The sequence below is a fragment of the Pavona decussata genome, unplaced genomic scaffold, assembly GCF_977016875.1.
Source record: "Pavona decussata unplaced genomic scaffold, jaPavDecu1.1 SCAFFOLD_58, whole genome shotgun sequence".
NCBI lineage: Eukaryota > Metazoa > Cnidaria > Anthozoa > Scleractinia > Agariciidae > Pavona > Pavona decussata.
The window spans coordinates 164262-185000 of NW_028145480.1; the positions used below are offsets into that span (position 1 = coordinate 164262).

Here is a 20739-nt window from a genome sequence, read left to right on the forward strand (position 1 = left end):
AGGCAGGATGCTTTGGATGTCCTAGCATTATAGAAGAGGTATGTCACATAAACACAAATCTCCTCTTAGCTTAGAGATTAGAGCACCTGACTAGTGTACAGATCATACGTTTGATTCCTGCCATGGATTTGAATTTTTCTTTGCACACATGTAGTTGCATGCAGGGATATCACAGGGATATCGCATGCAGGGCCACTGACAAATTTTACTGTCTGAAAGAGATCTTATCACCGGCTGAAATTTCAACAGTACACAAATACTTGAGGCTAATTTTTTAATGGTGCACAGTTCAAAAGAGCCAGTTGGGTTAATTAATAAGTCTGCTGAGGTTTTTCTAAGCTACATCCCTGCCCATGCTTAGGACATGCTACAGTTGTAAAATTAACAAGTTCAGTTTCCACGCAGACTTTCTGCCCAACACATTTCATTGCAAAAACAGAAAAGTGCTTCTTTAATCTTACGTTAGAACTGGAGGCACTTTCTCTGTTCCATGAAGCATTGGTTCTAGCACATTCTCTTTGTAACTCTGCGTCCATGAGCCCACTGGCAACTCCGTGATTTCCACAGTCTTGGTGTCAGTGACTTCAACGTTGCCACGAACAAGGTATTTCTGGTTGTCAGCTTGGGTGATGGTACCTGCAAAGTTCTTGTATGAAGGTGTCTAAAGTGGAAATACAAAAACTTCAACATTAATAAAGAGGAAAAGCATGAGAGCAAACATGAATTACAACAAACTCAGCCGTATATTTGCCACCGGGTGTATACTGAATCAGGACCTCATTATGATCATTAAAGGAAGTTGGGTCTTTTCTGTCAATAGACTAGCATGTGAGGGTACAATACAGAAAGACTATTCTGAACTCAGTTTCACTCCTAACTAATCAGACTGAGGGGGTGTTTCCATGTGAAAGCTCGCACTGGTACAAGTTTTATACCAGTATGACATTGTGATTTCATAATTACAGTGTTTTAACTTTACATGAAGGGATGAGATTTCACTCTGCATTCATATGAAGGGACACTTCATGCCGGCTGGCATGTGTTTAAATAAACAAATTTGTGATTGTGACGCCACCTTGGATTAGATGTTGAAAACTATGCATGAGCTACCCATTCCACACTCCTGGGAGAGTAATTTCACGCCGGAACAAGCAGTTGTACTGCCGTTACATAAAATCGGAATGAGTTTTGTATTGGAATGAAAATCTTGCTCCAGTACAGTTACCAGGGTGAACACACACCGGTTTGACTCACGCTGGTATGAGATTTTGTGCTGGTGTCATGTAAACACAGAGACACAAGAGGGGTCAGAAGTGAACTCCTACTGGAATGAAAAAAGTCATGCTGGTATCATGTAAACACACACTAAATTCTCACCATCTCTTCAGGTTCTTCCCCATTGATCATTTTCTTTAAATTGTCGATGACCTGGCGCACATCAAAATTTGGCACCTTTGTGCTGTAACCAGTTCCGATTCCCTCAGCCCCATTAACAAGAACCATTGGCAGAATAGGGCAGTACCATTCTGGTTCAACAGGTTGATTGTCATCATACAAGTGCGTCAGGTTTGGTATGTCATGTACAGGGAACAGAAGCTTTGTTAAAGGACTCAACATTGTGAAGATATAACGAGGGCTGGCTGCATCCTTACCGCCATAAATGCGAGTACCAAACTGGCCAATGGGCTGCAGGAGGTTGACATTATTGCTGCCAACAAAATTCTGAGCTAAATTGATGATGGTTCCCATAAGACTTGTCTAGATAAGGAATGAAAAGAAAAAGCACTAAGTGGAGACAATTATACAATATTATCATCAAATCCTAGACCCCTTTGAAGTTTCTGAGTAGATGACTAAGTTAGGTAGGGTCATAAAGAGCGTCTCTTTTCCTAGAAAGTACCGGCAAGTAGCCAAGAAACAAAAGACATTGCTCTCCAGTCATCATAATTATTTTCCACACAAATTCTCTAAATTACCCAAAAAGTCAAGCTGTCATGAACCCCCTCCACCACCCCATTTTACACATTATGCAAGCTCTTCCTATTTCTTGTAATATTTCTTTTCAAGTTAAGGCCTGGTATAATTATTGTGATAATTATTAAAGTGAAAACTCAGTCAGTTGATTGTAGCTGCAATGGCTCTATAATTTTGATAAAGATAATACAATAAAACCCTAATTATTATTACAGTGTAGACAATTTTATTAGTTCAGTGACATGACCAAGACTTTCAGAACAAGAGACTTTCAGGACTACATACGACCCATGTGTAAATACCACTAATCTTTATATCAATACCTAAAACTTTAGTTCAAGTTGTATTTGCATGTATATTGTCTCAAAAGCTACATGACTTTTGTTGTCCCAGTATAGCACAACATGTATCATACGTGTACAATGACCAGTGATTCTACAGTTGTATTGGCAGAACTTCTCAATATACCACACAGGCTTGTACAGTGTAGACTGCTTGCAGTCTATTTCTCTCCTGTGGCATTGATAAAAAAAACAGCTTTTTTATCAAACTATGCTAGTTTAAAGGGCCCTAGTCAGCCACACCTTTGTTTTTGTTTATATGTGAGAGTTTGGCTATTATATTTTATTCGGAGCATGTCGAAATGAACGAAATCACTGTGAAACTACTAAAGATAATGAAACATACTTTCAGGAACACAACTTACAGTAAAGCAATAAGATTCTGCTTCATGCAATATCAAAGACTTCGATGGCATCGAAAATGGCGGAGACTGACTACGGTCCTTTAATACTCGACTAACCCCTAGAGAAATGGGGGGGGGGGGGTGGTGGGGGGTGCAGGAGGGTACTACAAGCTGTCTATCAGACTTGGGTCAATGTTCATCACTTACCTCACCATGGTGGTATGCAGACAGTTCAGCAACTGATCCTGCAAGCTGAGCTACCTTCACTTCTCTTTTGTCATTTCTCTTTAAACAGGTGAAAAGAACCTTCCTCTGTCCTGGTTTCAGACCTGAAGTTAAAATATTCAAGTCCCAATTACAGAGATCTTTTATGATAATTATGAAGCCTTGACTGTTACACTCCAGGTGGAAAACATACATGTACGGTCATATGATGTGGTTTTCAAACTTTGTTTGTGGTATTTAACAATTGAAGGGCTGGGAGCATTATCGACCTATTTGAATTTCAGCGCGTTTTTCGATTTTGCTCCGATTTGTCCAAATTTTTGCTCTCCCTGGTTTTGAAAACATTTCGTGGTTTTAGAATCGTGGACAAAACTCCTTTAGAAAACCAAACACGAACAGCACAAAAAACCACTTGCTTACTATTTCTCTCTTGTTAATTCTACCCCAGAACTTTACTTCTCTCTCCCACCACGTCCCCCTATGCAATGACAACCGAACACAGACAGCCAAAAAACCAGTCAATCACTGTTTCTCCCTTCTTAATTCTACCACAGTAACTTCTCCCTCCCCCCCTCGCCCTTCTGCAATGTTTATGTGGAAAGTGATACTTGCCAGGAAACTGTTCGTGACCCAGAAAACAACATTGAGCCAGGGGGAGGGATTTGGTGGTTTGCTTGTCTACAAGGGAACGTGCTTGTAAGGGTAGTTTTCTTATAGGTTTTGTCCACGTCAGACTAGTTGTTTTCCAAATTATCCGTAGCCTAAAAGTTTCCATTTTCCACGAGCTGTGTTTAGTCGCACCTGTTGTTGTTTTATAAGTAACGTCTGTGATGACATCATGGTTTGCTTTTGCGGGTTATAACAAGCCCAAAAAAGATCAAGGCGGTCGTGATAAACAACTTGCGTATTGTACTGGCCAGTTGGTTTCGCTGTTGTTTGGTGAAGTTTGTAAACACATGGAAAAGTTATGAAAGCGATGAATGCAGTTCAGAGGAACTGGTCGAAACGTTGTCCAAAGAATCCCTCCTTGACAGTGATGACTGTGCATTGGCGAATTTTTCATTTCAATTATCAAATCCTGCGAGAGCATCAGAGACAAATCCCGCTATGTGCAAGGTGTTTTGCAAGCCTTAGTTGTGGCTTGCCAGGCTTGGAATGCGGTATGTAACGATTAACTTTACAATTTCAAGGCAATGATTCAATAAAAGTGCGATTAACATACATTTCCAGTGGTTAACACCAACTGCTCGTGAAAAGTAGAAGAAAACTCCAAAGTATCTCCTGGTAAAGTCAAAACAAATTCTGTACATACGTATGGTCAATTTCTGCAATTTTCGTTTGCTAATGTCTGCTAATGAGGCTGAGCATATAAACAAAGATCCACCTTACATGTATAGTTAAGTTTGTGCTTTTGAGTGTGAAATGTTTAATATTTATTGAGGCCTCTCGAGTAATCTTTATTTGCTGCAGCACAAAACATTGGAACTTACCATCAACCATGCAAGGAATCGACCGTTCGTTGTCCGCATTTGAAAACAAAACTAGTTCCTTGTTGACAAAATCTGAATACGAAACTGTCTTGGTGTCCCTTTCATACAAGTAAACCTGTTGACAAATGGATTAAGAAGGTCAATTATTCCACTTTATTGGTAAACTAAAATGCAACATTTTAGAAAATCAAGCAAGTAGCGATAATTACAGAGAAACACCTTGTTGTTCTCAAGGTTGCTGCCTAAGAGGAACCTGGTAGCCTGTGATGCCCAAGAAAATGTTCTGGACACCTAATTTTTTTTGCAGCAGCACTGAACACTTCACATATTGGGCTTCCAACTTCTCAGCTTTTGAACTTGTGGGCTCCTTGAAATATTTTTAGGCAACAGTATTGTGTTCTTGAGTAAAAGGTCTATTTTCCGTATTATTTTCCTGCACTGTAGTTAACTTCTTTTTGCTTTAATCAACAATTTCCCGCTCCCCCACCAACTTGTCACGCTTATACAGTGTATAAATGCTGCTTTGCAACCAAAGAAAATCTTAATGAATCATAAGACAGTCGAGTCAAGGGAGAAGGCAGGAGGAGCATTATCTCTTGACTTAAATTATTATTATTATTATGCGCAGTAAACCTATCTGTATGCACAGTATAAGAAGCACCACAGGGCGCGTAACGTAACCTGTGAGCCAAGCGAAACTTAAAATAGCACATGAATAAATCAATAAAATATATATACATATATATAAAAAAAATATTAAATATATAAAAATATATAAAAGCCATAGTCTAAAAATATAAAATATATAAAAATATATAAAAGTCATAGTTTATATAAAAATGTATAAAAGTCATAGCTGGTCTATTCATGGCTGGTCTATCAATCTTGGTATAATAAAACATCATGTTACTACTTTGAAAGTTCTTGCAATGTTCAGCATTGCCAATAAAACCACCTTCTGCATTTTCTCTACACTAGGACTTGAGTAGTCTTCCACCCAACCAGTGATCACACACTAATCTCTGTCTCTTTCGACCAGCCACCTATTATTATTGTTATTATTATTATTATTATTATTATTATTATTATTATTATTATTATTATTGATATTATTATTATTTTTTATTTATTTATTTTTTTGGTGCTTTTATTCAAGTACATGTAAATGCAGAGATGTGAATGTTATTAAATTTGTCTCCACAAGTTTTGTACTATCTATCTACTGTAATATGCTGTTAATAGTAGTTTGTAGTATTTGCAGACTCAACCCACCTCTGGGAGGCCCTGCTGCTTCCTCCATTTGCGGTCTTCCATTGCACGGGTAAGCCAGTCTTTTCGCTCATTCACTTTCTTCTTACTGAATGCCTTTAACAAAAAGCAAAACAACAATAAACTTGTTTTAACAGTTGCTTAAGTCTCTTTACAGAAGAAAAAACAATACATGTACTGTCTGGACAAAGAGCCTCTTGCATCCTATAGCCAAAATCTTTCCTGAAGCTGGTAATGTGCTTGGATGGAATCCTAAGGTGTGATCATTCAAATGAAAGCTGGTGAGCAGTAGTTTTCTGTGGCGCTCTTAATAACGCTGCACGAGGTGGTTCTTAATTGGGTTAACATGTTGATGAATCCTAAAGTGCGACCATTCATATAAGACTGCTAAGAAATACTTTCCCACGGTGCTGTTTATTATGCTGTAGAAGGTGGTTTGAAATTGTGGCCATTCAAACAAAAGCTTATAAACAATACATGTACCAGTTCCAGTCCTGAGGTACTGTTTGTTATGTTGTGAAAAGGTAATTCTAAAGCTGCAAAGTTATAACTTTTGAGTCTGTAAATAATCTTTAAGAATGCCCATGCATTCAAATGAAAACCACTGACAAGGCAGTTGCCTAAGAAAAATTCCAAGAAGCCCACAAGGCCAAAAGCTGAAGAAGTTAGGAGCCCAACATGTGAAGTGAAGTGTTAGGTGTTACCAGGCTGCTGTTAGACAGCAGCCTTGACTGAGTAAAGCTGTTTGTTATGGTGTGCAAGGTGGGCCAATATGCTCATGAGTTGTAACATTTTAGTCTGTAGATGAAAATTCTTTAGTGTAATCACTGAAACAAAATTGCGGCTGAGTAGTTTTTTTTCCTGTTCTACGCGTGCAAAAACAGTACAGTGTAAATGTCTGCACACGTTAATTTAAAACTTTCTGTTTAATTTTGTATTACTATTGTTATGGTCTTAATTATTTCTATTATGATTGTAATTTTTTTTAGCATTTCTATTCCACTGTAATCTGTTACAAGTTCATTTCACACTGAAGATGGCAGAGGCAACTGCCGAAACATGTCTGTTGTAAAACTCAGGAGTGTCGTGTTTTTCATAAAATTAATTACCACAGGAAAATATTGAAAGCATTGCTGAGACAATTTTATTTATTTTATCCACTGACTTAAAAGCTTAAAAATAAGCTTCTGAGTCTCTGGATAAAATGTAACCACTCAAATGAAATTGTCATGAGCAGTGCTTTCATATATACATGCATTGTGGCTCAGTTTCCAAGAATTAAATTTACCATGAGTATAGCTTCATCGCATGCAGGCCCTTCATGATGAAACTGAATCTGGTGGCGATGCATATCAGCAAAGTATTCTTTGGCCTCCTTAGGGGTGCTCGTGCCCAACCCCTTATAGTACTTCACTTTCCATGATTTGACATTGTCTGTGCTGTTCTTCCATTCTTCATATTCTGGGATACTGTAGAAGGCTTTCTCTTCTTTGCCTTTGCTGACCTTAAGCAAGAAATTATACATGACAGTGTTCAATTAACAACTATTATTCTTAATTTAGAAAGAATCCTTTTTTTTTATTTAGTCATTTTATTTATTTTTCATCTTACAGTGTAGGTTTTCTGCAAGAGGGCCATTGTGAAAACTACTCAGTGACTCATGTATCCCACCCTCATTACCTCATTGATCACTGTGCGCAATCGCACGTATGCCCCCCACCCCAAACGTTGGCACCTTTAAGCATAAATTAAGAACTACCCTTTTATATAATTTTATGAATTCCTAAGTAGCATTACATATTATAATAATTGCAGATCATATTTGTTTAACTAATCGATTAAGTTTTCAATTTACTGTATCTAATTTAAAGCCAGTTAAAGTGCTATGACGAAATTCGCGTCTTTCTAATCTGAGCCATTTTAAAACACAAACAAGTAGTCCGTACGTGAAGAAGAATGTTGTTTACTATTTTCAAATATCTCTTTTTGTTCCCGAGATATTCAAGTTTTTAAAATTTGCAAATTAGCCAAGTTATGACGTCATAAACTCAACCAAATTTTTGTCGAACATTATGAAAAAAGATATCTCAGCCAATTTGTATCAGAAATGCTTGATTTTTTGCAGTGACATTGTTCTAGGTGCGCTCATTAATATGAGCTTATCAGTTTTGTTACCATGGCAACATACTGGGTTCCAGTCCTCTCTGATACTTAAGGCTTTGCTGGCCACCTTTGGCGTTCTATTTTGATATTTGCCAATGGTGCCTCATCTGCATGATCCAGAGAGCGTATAAATATGTTAGGTCGAGTTTGTGGCCTTGTTAAATGTTTTTCAAGCTGAAAATTACTAAAATATTGAAATCAGGTTGGAGGGGACTGGAAAAGAGTGAGTTGCCATGGGAACGATTTTTTTTATATCCGTAGGTGTATTGCCTTTAGAACTATTAGCCTGCCAGGTTTCAATGGTCTTTGCTGTAAATTGACTGAGATAGCTCTATTTATATACTTGATGTTATATTGAGTTGAGAATATGACGTCATCAGTCCTCTCATTTACATATTTTACACATTTTTCAAACGTGAATATCTCCGGAACCTATGCAGATATTTAGAAATGGTAAACGGTGTTTTTAATCTTTCCTAGAATTCTATGTGATAAACCTTAAAATTCAAGAGGTACAAATTTGATCATAGTAGCACTTTAAATGTATGCCCCTGAGAACATACCATTAATTTCACAACAGTGGAGATCCACCTTTAAAAATACACATCCACACAACAACTACCCTATTGGTACTTAATTTCACGATTTTGGCGAGACAGTATTTTGCGATTTCAATAGGCAAAATTTGCCTATTAGTTCAGACTTTTTGAAAAACAAAATGACGTTGAGAATGCTTGAATTGTAAAATTTAACGCCCTTTTTCATATTTAATAAATTTTCCAATTCAAGCATTCTCAACGTCATTTTATTTTTCAAAAAGTCTGAACTTTTTAAGCTTTCTAGATAAACTGGAATGAGCAAAACGCGCATTTGAAAATCAACTTTTAAGTGTATTACAACGTGGATGTACGCATTGTCTCAGTTAATAATTTGTGTATTTGTCGATACACATCCTGTATATGTTGTTGTTATTATATGTACAAGTTAATCTTCTTTTTCTGTGATTTGATTTTCTATGTGGGTATTAAATTTCACGAGGATTTTTATTCGCGGGTCTTTAATTTTGTGATTTTTTAACAATTGCAAAAAAACACGAAATTAAGTACCAACAAAGTACCCTGTCATCTACTATAACCTAGACATCCTCCCTACCTTTACAATTGGAGTAATGAACTCCTCTAGAAAGGACAAACGGGTCAAGGTTGGCCAGTTACTGTGAATAAAATTAATGAGGAGTCCCTTGATGTGCGATCCATCCTGGTCCTGGTCAGTCATTATCATCACATGGCCGTACCTCAAAGTCTTTAGATCATCCTCTGATGAATACTTCTTGTTGTATTGCAGACCAAGAATCTTGATGAGATTGTTGATCTCTGCATTGTCAATAATCTGAAATCACACATTTTGTCAGTTACAGTACATGTACACTTGGGTTGTGTTCTTTTTAGTTTTACATAATAATTTATGTAGTTCTCTATTCTTAGGATCGCCAGGATAAAACATGGAATGTCATTACGAAAAGAACATTCAGATCATTTTTTCTTCAGCTAAAGTATACAGTCAACTTTCACATTGCAGACACCTTGCTATTACGGACACACCAATAATACAGACAGCAAACTATATTACAGAGTTTAGCCGAAATGAATTTCTGCTGTCACAGACTCTCGCTATTAAGGACACTAGATGTACACACATTTAACACACAAAATCCACAGTACATACAGCTGTACTAAAACTGGGCAAGTCTGGAGCATTTTTCTGACTGATTGGCAAAAAAGCAATATACAATTGTAATTATGGCCCTTGTATAAAAAGATTAAAACAGAAAACTTTTAAGGAACTTGTCATAACAGATTTATTCAAAGAGGACCCACATTGTCCGGGGTGGGAAGACACCACCTGTCTTATGAACATTACATATACCAACAAAATTTTATTGGCTTTAAAATTTGAGTTAACACAGATATATTTAGCAAGCAAGAGTCAGCATTGCTAGACATACAAAAAAAGTGAGGTCATTGTCATTTTTTTATCGCTTCATAGAGGGGGTGACTATGCGATAATACACCATCTTTTGAGGTTGAGGGGGGTGTAGGCAGAGACCACAATCTATATGGTGGTTTAGTGGGTCCTGCTCAAGTATAGCAGCTCTGATCACTTCCTTTAGCAAAAGTCACCCCATGTAAACAAAGGCCTAGTTTTATTCAAACAGCATTTGAACCTACTTGGGTACACAAGGGCAAAGGTATTCCTTTTATCTTTTCTCAACTGACTAAACAATGTATCAGAATGGTTCATTAAGGCCGATTTAGACGGTTCAACTTTTACTTACAACTGTCGCATGCAATTTCTAGAGCGCGCACTGCTCGCGTCATGCAAAAATCGCACACAAATCTTATCATCCAACATACTGGTACATGTAGCCTATACCTACGATTGTCGTAGGATTTTAAAACATGATTTAAAATCATGCGACATTTTTTGTGACGTACATGACAGTCGTAAGCGAGTTGTAGGTTTGATTTACAGGAAACAATTCCTGTCATAGGCATGCCATAAGCTTGTCGCATGCGACAAAGTCGTACCATGTAAATTGCCCTTTACACATGTACATGATACCTGCTTGTGTGAAGCATCTCTGACATTCAGCAGTTTGCCACGGAGTGGGAACACTCCATACTGATCCTTGCCAACCACACTCAAACCGCTCACAGCCAATGTCTTGGCTGAGTCTCCCTCCGTCAGAATGAGGGTACACTGGCGCGAGTTTCGGCCTCCTGCATCATTGGCATCATCAAGTTTAGGAATGCCCCGGATTTTGCTAGCTTTGCTTTTTTGGCATTTCTTGTTGAGTTGACTCTGGAGTAGACGTAAGACATACGAATGAAAAATACATGTAGAGTTTATTTAAATTCTGTTCTGCATTCAAGCCAGATGAATAGAGAATTGCCCAATCTGATCAATTGGCTGCCAGAGCAGGTTAGATCTTTTCCACATGGATTGCCGGTTTTTTATCCAGACTACTCGTGTATGCTTTAAACTTTTCCAAACTGACTGTGGCCCTCAACTTCACATTTGTTGATTGATAAAATGATAAATGGATGTCTTTCAAATAAACTCTGCACACAGTCATGTATATAAATATGTATAGCCAACTCCTCTTTCAGTTTTTTTTCTCTCTTCTTTTCTTGTCCTTTTCTTGCACTTTCCTTTAGCTCACCAATTGGAGATGAGTTTAAAATTTTAACTCACAGTGTCTAAAAAACATATTTTCTTTGAGTTCTTTATCTTTAACAGACCTGTCTTATACAGTGTACTCTTGTACATGTATTTGTCAGTCTAAGCCAGCAGCTCATTGTAATGGCAATCAAACTACAGTGAAATGACTCAAAGACAACAAGGAAATTGGGACAACAGTTTTCTCTTGTTTCTGACAGGCTACTTTCCTTAATAGAAACCAGCCTCTTCAAATCTTACCTTCAGCTCTAGACCTATAAACCTATCTTTAAACACAGTTATTACAATTTGTATATTTAAACACATCATAATACCTGTGCTTTGAACTTCACCCAGTTCATAATGTGCTCAACAGCACCGCACTGAGTCACCTGCCAAGCAAAAAATAAAATAAAATAAAAAATTATAATAATAATAATAAATAATTAAAGAAAAAGAAGGCAGAGATGTCATTGTATCATACTTCAATGCTGGACCCTTTTATTACACAACAACAACAATTTATTTTATAAATTGGGATAACATAAGGGGCTTGTCACGCAAATAGCCACAAAGCTAGTCGAGGGGGAACTAGACGAGAATGAGAACATAATGGAAAACAAAATTACAGTAAATTAAGTTACAAACACGCTGGAAAACAGGAGAAAAAAAACTTTATTACCGTATTACCGTATTTATTCGATAAACCAACAGGGGCATATTCAAGGTGGGCACTTGTTATTTTCCCAACATTTTCAACAAGGGAGGGCATTTTAAGAGAACAACAAAACAAGGGATAACAAGTTTATTTCGCTTCAACAACAAGCCATAAACAATATAAAAGTTCAGCGACTACAGTATCTAAAACCAATTTTGGAGTTCAGGACTGACACTCCTCTTACTTCACGCTGGGCTAGTACAGAAATGCCTTTTTTGGTTGGGTAGGGGGTGGGGATGGGCAATAAATTATATTTATTATTAAGTATGGGCTTAAAGGGTGGGTGCTTATTCAAAGGTGGGCAGTTAATCAAAATTAATAAATACGGCAATTACTAAATGTTGTTTACTTTTTCTTTTTTCTTAACTTTCAAACCTGTTTTATGAACTTGTCAGTGAATTCACACGTCGATCCAAATGCCTTGGCCCTCAGCGTCATATTTTCCTTGGTTTGGGAGTCAAATGTTGGATTTTCAATTAAACAGTTGATGAAAATCCATAAGTGGTTCTTGACCTGGAATGGCTTCACCTCTATACCACCCTTGTTTCTCTTTTTCACTGCTGCCAAGAGTTTGTCCACAATTTGGTCTGTGACGTAGTTAACGTGGGTTCCTCCCTGAAATACGCAATGTAAATTAAAGTTACAAAATACGATAATGACCCGAGTTAGGCTGATTTTTAATATAACAACACATAGCATGAGTGGAAGCACAAATGTACTGTACGTAAGTACAAAAGCCCATACACATGTAAACTTGGCGAAACAAAGATGCAAGTACATGTACAAGGATCAAAACATTTTCACAAGGCTGTTCCCAAACAGAACCCTGGGCACCTAAATAATTATTTTGCTGAGGCACCTAACTTTTCACAGGCTGGGCTCCTAAACGTAACTTCTCAGCTTTTGGTCTTGTGGGCTCCTTCAAATTTTTCTTAAGCAACGGCTTTGTTCCACCTACAGAGTATGTTTCGCCACCAAATTCTCAAAATTGGAGGCGAAAAACAAAAATTAAACAGCAGTGAATATCACACTAGAAATAAGACAGTCTGGAATGCACGTACCTTAGTGGTAGCTATGCTGTTGACAAAGCTGGCTTGTTGGAAACCTTTCACACTTGTTGTGACACACACCTCCCAGCGTTTATTCACTACTTCATGCACAACAGAATCTGATGCCTTTTTGGTGTTGTCATCTATAGCTAATTCCTCTTCATCGTCTCTGGCTTTTAAATAGAGTCCCACATAATCTTTGAACGTCTTAATCTAATAAAGGGAAACAAAACAGATAATTTTGTTAAATGAAATACATGTACACACATGCAACAAAATGTTTTTAAAAAGTTAAAAATTAATAACAAATTTCATTCTGAGAATACATGTCACACTTTGCTGTACAGATCGACTGTGCAGACTCAAAAGTTGGAACCAACTCAAACAGAGTGATAAACAGTCTAACCACAGGAAAGTACTGCTCAATGGCTTTCAGTTGAATGGTAAAACTTCAGGATTTCATCCACAAACTGTAAATTAAGAAACCCCTTGTACAGCGTAATAAACAGCACTACAGGAGAGCAATGCCCAGTAGCTTTCATTTGAGTGGTCACACTTCAGGATTACATACACAGATTCAAAATTTAAAACCAACTTACATTCTGTATACAGCATAACAAACAGCGCCACAGGAAAGCACTGCTTACACTGCACATGATTGTAGTAGCTTTTACTTGAACGTTTGCATTTTAGGATTTAATCCCAAACTCAAGAGTTAAAGCTACAGTACATTGTACATGTACGTTATACAGGACAATAAATAGGAGCAAACAAAACTGCTGTTCAATGTAGCTTACATTTTAGTGGTCACACATTAGGTTTTCATTCACAGTCTCAAAAGTAGTCAGGGGAACCCAAGAAAAAATGCTCTGGTTACCTAAATTTTTGCAGCAGCACCTAACACTTCACATGTTGGGCTCTTAACTTCTTCAGCTTTTGGCCTTGTGGACTCCTTGAAATTTTTGTTAGGTAACAGCCTTACAAAAGTAGTACCACCTTTTACAGCATAATAAATAGCACAACAGGAATGTACTGCTAAGTAGCTTTTATTTGAGTGGATAAAGACAATCTGGGGTTCCTACCATTGTGTCAAAGGTAAGACTCACGCCTCATGAATGGAGGCTTTACCTTGGGAGCAAAGAGGTCAAAACATACCGTTAATTTCTTTCCATTAAGATAAACAGCAATCCCTCTAACAGAGCCAGCTACATCATAAGCTCTCCTGGCCAGCAGGGAGACAATATCACTATCAAGATTCTCCATCTTGAATTTAGCCAAGTCAGGTTTGAATGTTATGCAGGTGTGGTCCTTTCCACTAAATTCCTTCACAATTGGCTCTCCAGCTTTGCCCATGTTGTTTGTCCATGTCTACCATTTGAAAAAATAAATAAAGGAATTAATCATGAATTACATGTACAGTCAGAAAACCAAGCAAATCAATGAAAAACAGACAAAACAGACTAAAAAAATGTAAACAGAACCAAAAATGAACAAAAGGGAAGTCTCAAGGAACTTTCAGTGAAAGTACATGTAACTGAAATCCATTTCCTTATCTACATAATTAGCACTTCATAACGCTACACAGCAATTGAATGGGTGCCTGGAATAAAGCCCTAAGTGACTTCTGATAAACTGCTAGATTCTCCTTCCAAATTTTCTTGTTTTTGCTTGTGAAATAAAAGGAGAATTTGACCTTGCATCAAGTCACTTAAGGTGACCAAACACAGTTTTCCAGTATACAGGTGTTAGTAAACATTATTTGAAAACTACATGCTTCTGAGTACCCGAAATTAGCATTGCCTGATTTCATACCGTGGGGGTCTGGGTACGAGTCTGTGTATTATGGGTTATGGGACTCAACACCCACATAGCCGGAAAGAGCACATCGAACTTTACAACATCCTCAAGTTTGGTGTCAATCAAGCTAATATTAGGCGAGATACAGCCATTCAAAAACTTAAAAATTTACTAAGAAATGTATGGAACGCCGGACACACGTCCGGCGTTCCATACATTTCTTAGTAAAATTTGGAGTTTTTGAATGGCTGTATCTTTCCTAATATTAGCTTGATTAACACCAAACTTGGAAATGTTGGAAAGTGCGGTGTGCTCTTTCCGGCTATGTGGGTGTTGAGTCCCATAACCCATAATACACAGACTCGTACCCAGACCCCCACGGTATGAAATCAGGCAATGGTGCAAGATTAACTAAGAAGGAATAAATTTTGATACTTCTTGTTGAATAAGGTGCCGTTGCCATGCCAACGCAGCAAACTATTAACCGCCCACAAAGAATGGTTTTTCTGAATTTTAAGAAAATGCGCTCGTTAGATTTTTTTTATTTTTTGTATCCAGAAAAACTCACAAAATACTGAGTGACATAATGCTTTCACGTAATTTTAACAGAGGGATCTCCTGTAAATGTTTGGTTTTGCACTTCAATGTTTTTTGAAGATACCCTCTGTTAGATTTTGGTTTTTGTTTGTAGGCGAGTTACGCTTTTAGAGAACTACTGTTTTGTCAAATTTCACGAAATTCTAACGAGCAGTTTCTAAGAGAACAGTTCATTTCTATTAAAACAACCAGTCACAATTTTTTGGTCAAATGCGCATGCGTGGCTTTCAATTAGGTTTTCAAAAAGCTTGCTAAAAGGTTTAGCTCCTTGTAAACTCACTTTCTTTGTTCGGTGATAAATGAAGAAGGATTCACAAACGAGAAACTGAGTTATTTTAAGAGCAAAACTCACTTTTGTGATCCATTTGGTATAAAATCGAGAAACTGAGTTATTTTAAGAGCAAAACTCACTTTTGTGATCCATTTGGTATAAAATCGAGGGATCGATAGTATTTGCTTACCACAACCCTAGCACGCGCTCAATATCATCACTAACAGAATCTGTAAAGCGGGTGCAAACTGTGTTCGGCCACCTTAAGGCCTTCTTCCGCGCACCCCTTTAATTGTCATCTTGACCTTAAAAGATGGTTTCCACAAGTTAGTGTTCATTTTGCATTGTTTGATGTCAACTACCCCAATCAGATTGTTGAAATATGAGTGATAACAAAATGAAACATTGATTGATTAAGACAAAGTTCATACACAAAACATCAACCAACCAAACGAAAAGCTGTTCCCCTTAACCAGTCAAATTCCTATTGTACAGTTCATCTTCTTGGTTTTGTTTGCAATGTTATTATTTCATTGACAAATGAAAATTGCTTTTAAAGACAACTAAGGAAAAGAAAATACAAACTACATTCAATTACACTAAACAGTAATAGATTTTATTATGAGCTACAGTGTAACTTTTGCTCATAAAATCACACATGACAGTTGCCACTAGCATTTACATGTACATGTAAGCTTCCCAAGAGTTACAGTACATGTACATGCAGCCCTGTTTATACAGTATACATGGTTTAAATAAACACCTGTAAATGACGTAAGCAGCCGTACCTGTTTAAATTTCTTCCCAGATTCAGAGGAGCATGTTTCAACCACAAATTTCGTGCTGAAAATGTTGCAAAGTTTTGCACCATAGCCATTTCGTCCTCCTGTCACTTTCTTTTCCTCATCATTATAGTTAGACGAGGTAAGAAGATGGCCAAATATCAATGTTGGTACATAGACTTTATGGTCTTTGTGCATTTCAACAGGAATTCCACGCCCATCGTTCCAAACACTAATGGTGTTATTTTCACTGAAATTTAAAACAAAAGTACAAGCAGACACTTAACTCTTTACAAAAACCTGTAAAAAACAACAGCATCATAAAGAAACCTAAGGCACACACAAAAAAGCCCTAGGCAGCTTTGTATGATTTCCTAATAATCAGGAATTATAATTATTGATGTTTTTAATTCCACATGAGATTCAAACCTCAAATCATCGTCATAACTTTACGTTGCTGGCCACAAACCATGCTGTCAAGTACTAGTTTTCCTTCCTCTGTATTTCACTTTAGGATTAAACTTCCATTCATGATTTTATGCAAAATATTAATAATATATTTAACTACAAAGGCATTAAGAGAAAAAGCAGCTGCAACTGCCACTGGCTCCACTGAAACAAAACTTGTAGGGAACAAAATGAGCCATGTGTGAATGAACACTGCGGTAATATTTATACATGTACACAGATGGTTTGGTCACTTACGAATCAATGGTGATTTTAATACAGCCCATGGAGGGATCTCTTTGCTTGTTGTCTGCCGCATTGACTGAACACAAGGAAAAGAATAAGTGATGAATAACTTTATTTATACATTGTCAAAAATTAATGCTTAAATTGCCATTACATTTTCTATACATAAAGATTTCGATTATGACTAAAACTACAGTCGACTCCCGATAACTCGAACCTTCAAGGGGAATTGAAAAAGGTTCGAGTGATCGGGAGTTCGCGTTAACGAGGGTAAAATTATATAGAAAATGACCTGAAGGGAAAGGAAAATTGGTTCGAGTTATCAGGAGTCAACTGTACTACATTTACATGTATATACATGTAAATGGTGCTTAAACTACATTGTACATGTACATGCGGCCTGATTTACACAATTGCCTTGTTGATCATTAAAAGGTGTTTGCCTGCCACAACTCAACGCTATTCCAAAGGAATGTCCCAGAGTGACTAAAACTACATGTATTCTTCATGAAATTCATGCAGGGTGGAGGAATAGTGTGTTTTCCACTGGTGTCTCTTAGGGAGTAACTGGAGACATAGCTACAGTCAATAATTAATTTGTAACGAAGATAGTCAGGCACTGTACCAGACCATGAGTGACTTACATGTAGGCCTGGTTCAGATGCCGAACTTTCATGAGCCGAACCTAATACCTTGAATTAAGTACATGAAAAGTTCGGCGTCTGAATCAGTTGAGATGGCTGTTTCAATTCGGAACGGCTCAGCCGTTCTTCCCGCCTGGCTCAGCCGGGAATTTCGGGTTTGAAACAGCTTTGATTCAGATGTCGAACTTTTCATGAGCCGAACCTAATGCATAAATTATTATAACGTATTTCAAATAGCATTTCGATTGGTTTTGCTTTAAGTAAATTAAGTGTGGCTAATTAAGTTCGGCGTCTGAATCAAAAGGCAGGATTTTCGTGATTTGGGCCGACCTTAATTTGAATTAAGTACGGCTCATGAAAAGTTTGGCGTCTGAACTGGGCCTTACAGACTATTGTACACTTTATTAATTTTCCTCTGCTAGACGGTCTGGTAGACAGGTTTTGTTACAGTTTTCCCAAATCTCATTACAGTAATTAATGTATAGAAGTACTAAAGAGGTGAACATAGTCTGAAGAGTGTCAAATGGAAAAAAAGCCCTTGAACACTTTAGTGCTCTGATACCAGTGGCAATTTTTTATAAAAACTTATTTTTGCCAGTTCCTGGTGAAACACCTTGATGGATTTGGCGAGTAAGCACTGCAGTACACACCAAAAGGAATGATTGCTTACCTAACAACTCGTCAAAAATCTTGTACAGACCAGGCACATACGTTATTTCTTTACTAACGATGGCTGACAGCTGTTCATCATACACCCACATGCTCTGTTTGATTGGCTCTGTTGAGCCAATGTAAGTGTCTGGACGCAACAAGATATGTTCCAGCTGGGTTTTCTTTTGGTAAATTCGCTCCACTGACATGCGCTTCTTCTTCTTGGTTGCAAATGCATTGCTCTGGGCAGTGTTTTCCCCATTCATTATCTCCTGTGAAAAACAACAGATAACAACTTAAAACGCAATAACAATTAACAATTGTTCCACAAGCAGGCTTGGATATGAGATCATAAATATATAGCTAACGAGGCACATAGCGCTGACTTGGCTTTTATCATTTCATACACATGTATCCAACAAATGTGAGTGTCAAGAAATATTGCTAGACCTTGCTGATTTCGCTTTGAGAGAACAACCAGAAGAATTTATATATGGTATATATGGTATAATGGCTCATACACCATGGCCCTAAGCCAATCAAATCCCTGGAATTGCTTTATACAATGATCCAGTTTTTAATAATAATTATTTTTATGTTAAACTATGACATTAAGCTTACAAATACATGGACATGTATACATGTACAGCTGTAGCTAGTGCACATTGATTGTTATGTATTGGACCTTGCCAGGCAAAATCTGATTGAAATCTGGTTTGACATTCCAGCTTCTCTACTATACTACAATCAAAGGTCATTTGAAAGATCTTCACTTGTGCGTAAACTAAAATACAAAAATAATAAAGTGTTGTTGTTGTTTGTTTGTTTGTTTGAAAGCATCGATCACTTGGAACGTGACAGCGCCCAGCTTCACGTACAGTACGTGTGCAGTTTCCGAATAAATAATTTACCGACGGACGACAAATCTTCTGATCTTTTAGTGTACACTACTGAAGACATTAATTAAACAAACCCTTAGATATTTACAAAAATTGCACGCTATAAATAAATAACCTACTCCTAGCGATCGATCTTTCGATTTCAAATGCGCAACAACATAAAACACGCCACGCTTACGTAAGGTTAACCGTGTTCCCAGAGATCAAACGAATCGCTAATATTTTCGATCACTCCTATTTTAACTTTAAATGATGTACAGATGTTTTTCTGCTTTAAAAAAGTGTGAGATGGCGTAAAATACAAGAATAATCCTTACCTTCAAAGGACTTGCTTCGGCCGCCATTGTCCAAACTTAATTCAAAATGGCGGGAAATTAGAGTTGCGATTTTTTCACTCTTATATTCGTTGTACAGTCTGATTACTTGCCACAATACTTCCTTTCGATACTCATTTACAAAATGGCATACGATCGCGGAATGACAAAAAGAGAAATATGGCAAATAATTGAGGTGAAACCTCAACCTCAACCTAAATCTACCAACGGGCCACCGCAACAACGTTCGAGCAAAGCGCCAAGATCTTACGCTCCTCAAAGCAGCCAATCAAATTCCCCGAAAGCTCACCACGTGACAAAGGTTAGTTCCCATTCCTAAGTCAAGGACGCGATTTTCAAGATGGCCGGCAACACACGAGAACTTCAAGTATAAAATTTTTGTATAAATCCAATTTAATCTTTATCATTACGACTTCATTCTCATGATGAGAGCTTCAGAAAACGAACATTTCCCAAGATTATTTTGAAATGACTGACCACCACTCAAGCTAATTTTGGCGATCGAAGGTATTCGATTCAATGATTCGATCGAATGTAAGCAGCTTTTATTAAACTTCTAAATTAAGTCACTCGTTGGTATGGATGACAAATCAGCCGATTTTAAATCGAAGACTTCGTATTGAACTAAAAGCCCCTGTCGGTAGAATAATTCCAAGATACAACAATCTAGTGTACAGCTGTGCTGTTACAAAAATCGAAGGAATAGGAAAACGATCGCAATACAATTTAAGTCTTATAAACTAAAACGTAACCTTTATAAGCTTAATACATTCGACGAACTTTCAAAACATCACAGGGTGATCAGGTAGTCAAATTGCTATAGAGTGAGCAAACGGTTTCTATACAATTTCTTCACATTTTATCGAAAGCAACATCAAGACTTACTTTCCAAAATTAAGCAGGTCTCAGGAATTTGTCCTCAATGGCAGCGGCAAATTCACGCTATTTTTCCTCTTTGTGTCCTGAGGTGACACTATGTATATCTCCTCGCTCTGAGAAAATGTACAGTTCATGATCTGGCATTGCTAACTAAGGGAATACTTTACACAGCTCGTCTCTGACAACACAATCCATGTTTATGGGTCAGCATGCCGTCGAGACTTGGGGGAGACTGGGGCGAAATTGGGCTTCAAAGAAGTGAGCAGGGGGTGGGGGGTAGCCTCCCACGCGGTCCTTTTTAGAGGACTCGTATTACCTCCTCCCTGTGGGAGGAGGTCATACGAGTCCCCTAAAAACGACTTCGTGGGAGGCTAGGGTGGAGAGCGGCAAAAAAATAAA

General features: G+C 37.6%; 1 protein-coding gene across 2 annotated transcripts in view; it reads right to left on the minus strand.

The window, feature by feature from the left end:
* LOC146479449 (DNA topoisomerase 2-alpha-like) overlaps positions 1–20564 on the minus strand; it is a 38761-nt gene extending 18197 nt beyond the window's left edge. Inside the window, exons 1-16 of one of the 2 annotated variants that reach the window (XM_085110321.1) lie at positions 20347–20564; positions 18247–18499; positions 16945–17008; positions 16246–16489; positions 13948–14160; positions 12805–13005; positions 12119–12358; positions 11361–11417; positions 10429–10668; positions 8959–9195; positions 6932–7147; positions 5647–5739; positions 4375–4489; positions 2867–2988; positions 1378–1758; positions 462–661 (exon numbers count right to left, since the gene is read on the minus strand). In XM_085110321.1, the coding sequence (XP_084966447.1) occupies positions 462–661; positions 1378–1758; positions 2867–2988; positions 4375–4489; positions 5647–5739; positions 6932–7147; positions 8959–9195; positions 10429–10668; positions 11361–11417; positions 12119–12358; positions 12805–13005; positions 13948–14160; positions 16246–16489; positions 16945–17008; positions 18247–18493 (2870 nt within the window). In that variant the 5' untranslated portion in view covers positions 18494–18499; positions 20347–20564. Of the gene's footprint in view, positions 1–461; positions 662–1377; positions 1759–2866; positions 2989–4374; positions 4490–5646; positions 5740–6931; positions 7148–8958; positions 9196–10428; positions 10669–11360; positions 11418–12118; positions 12359–12804; positions 13006–13947; positions 14161–16245; positions 16490–16944; positions 17009–18246; positions 18500–19443; positions 19728–20346 lie in introns of those variants that run through there. The other variant, XM_085110320.1, reaches the window with a different exon arrangement.
* Between the last annotated feature and the right edge of the window lie 175 nt (positions 20565–20739).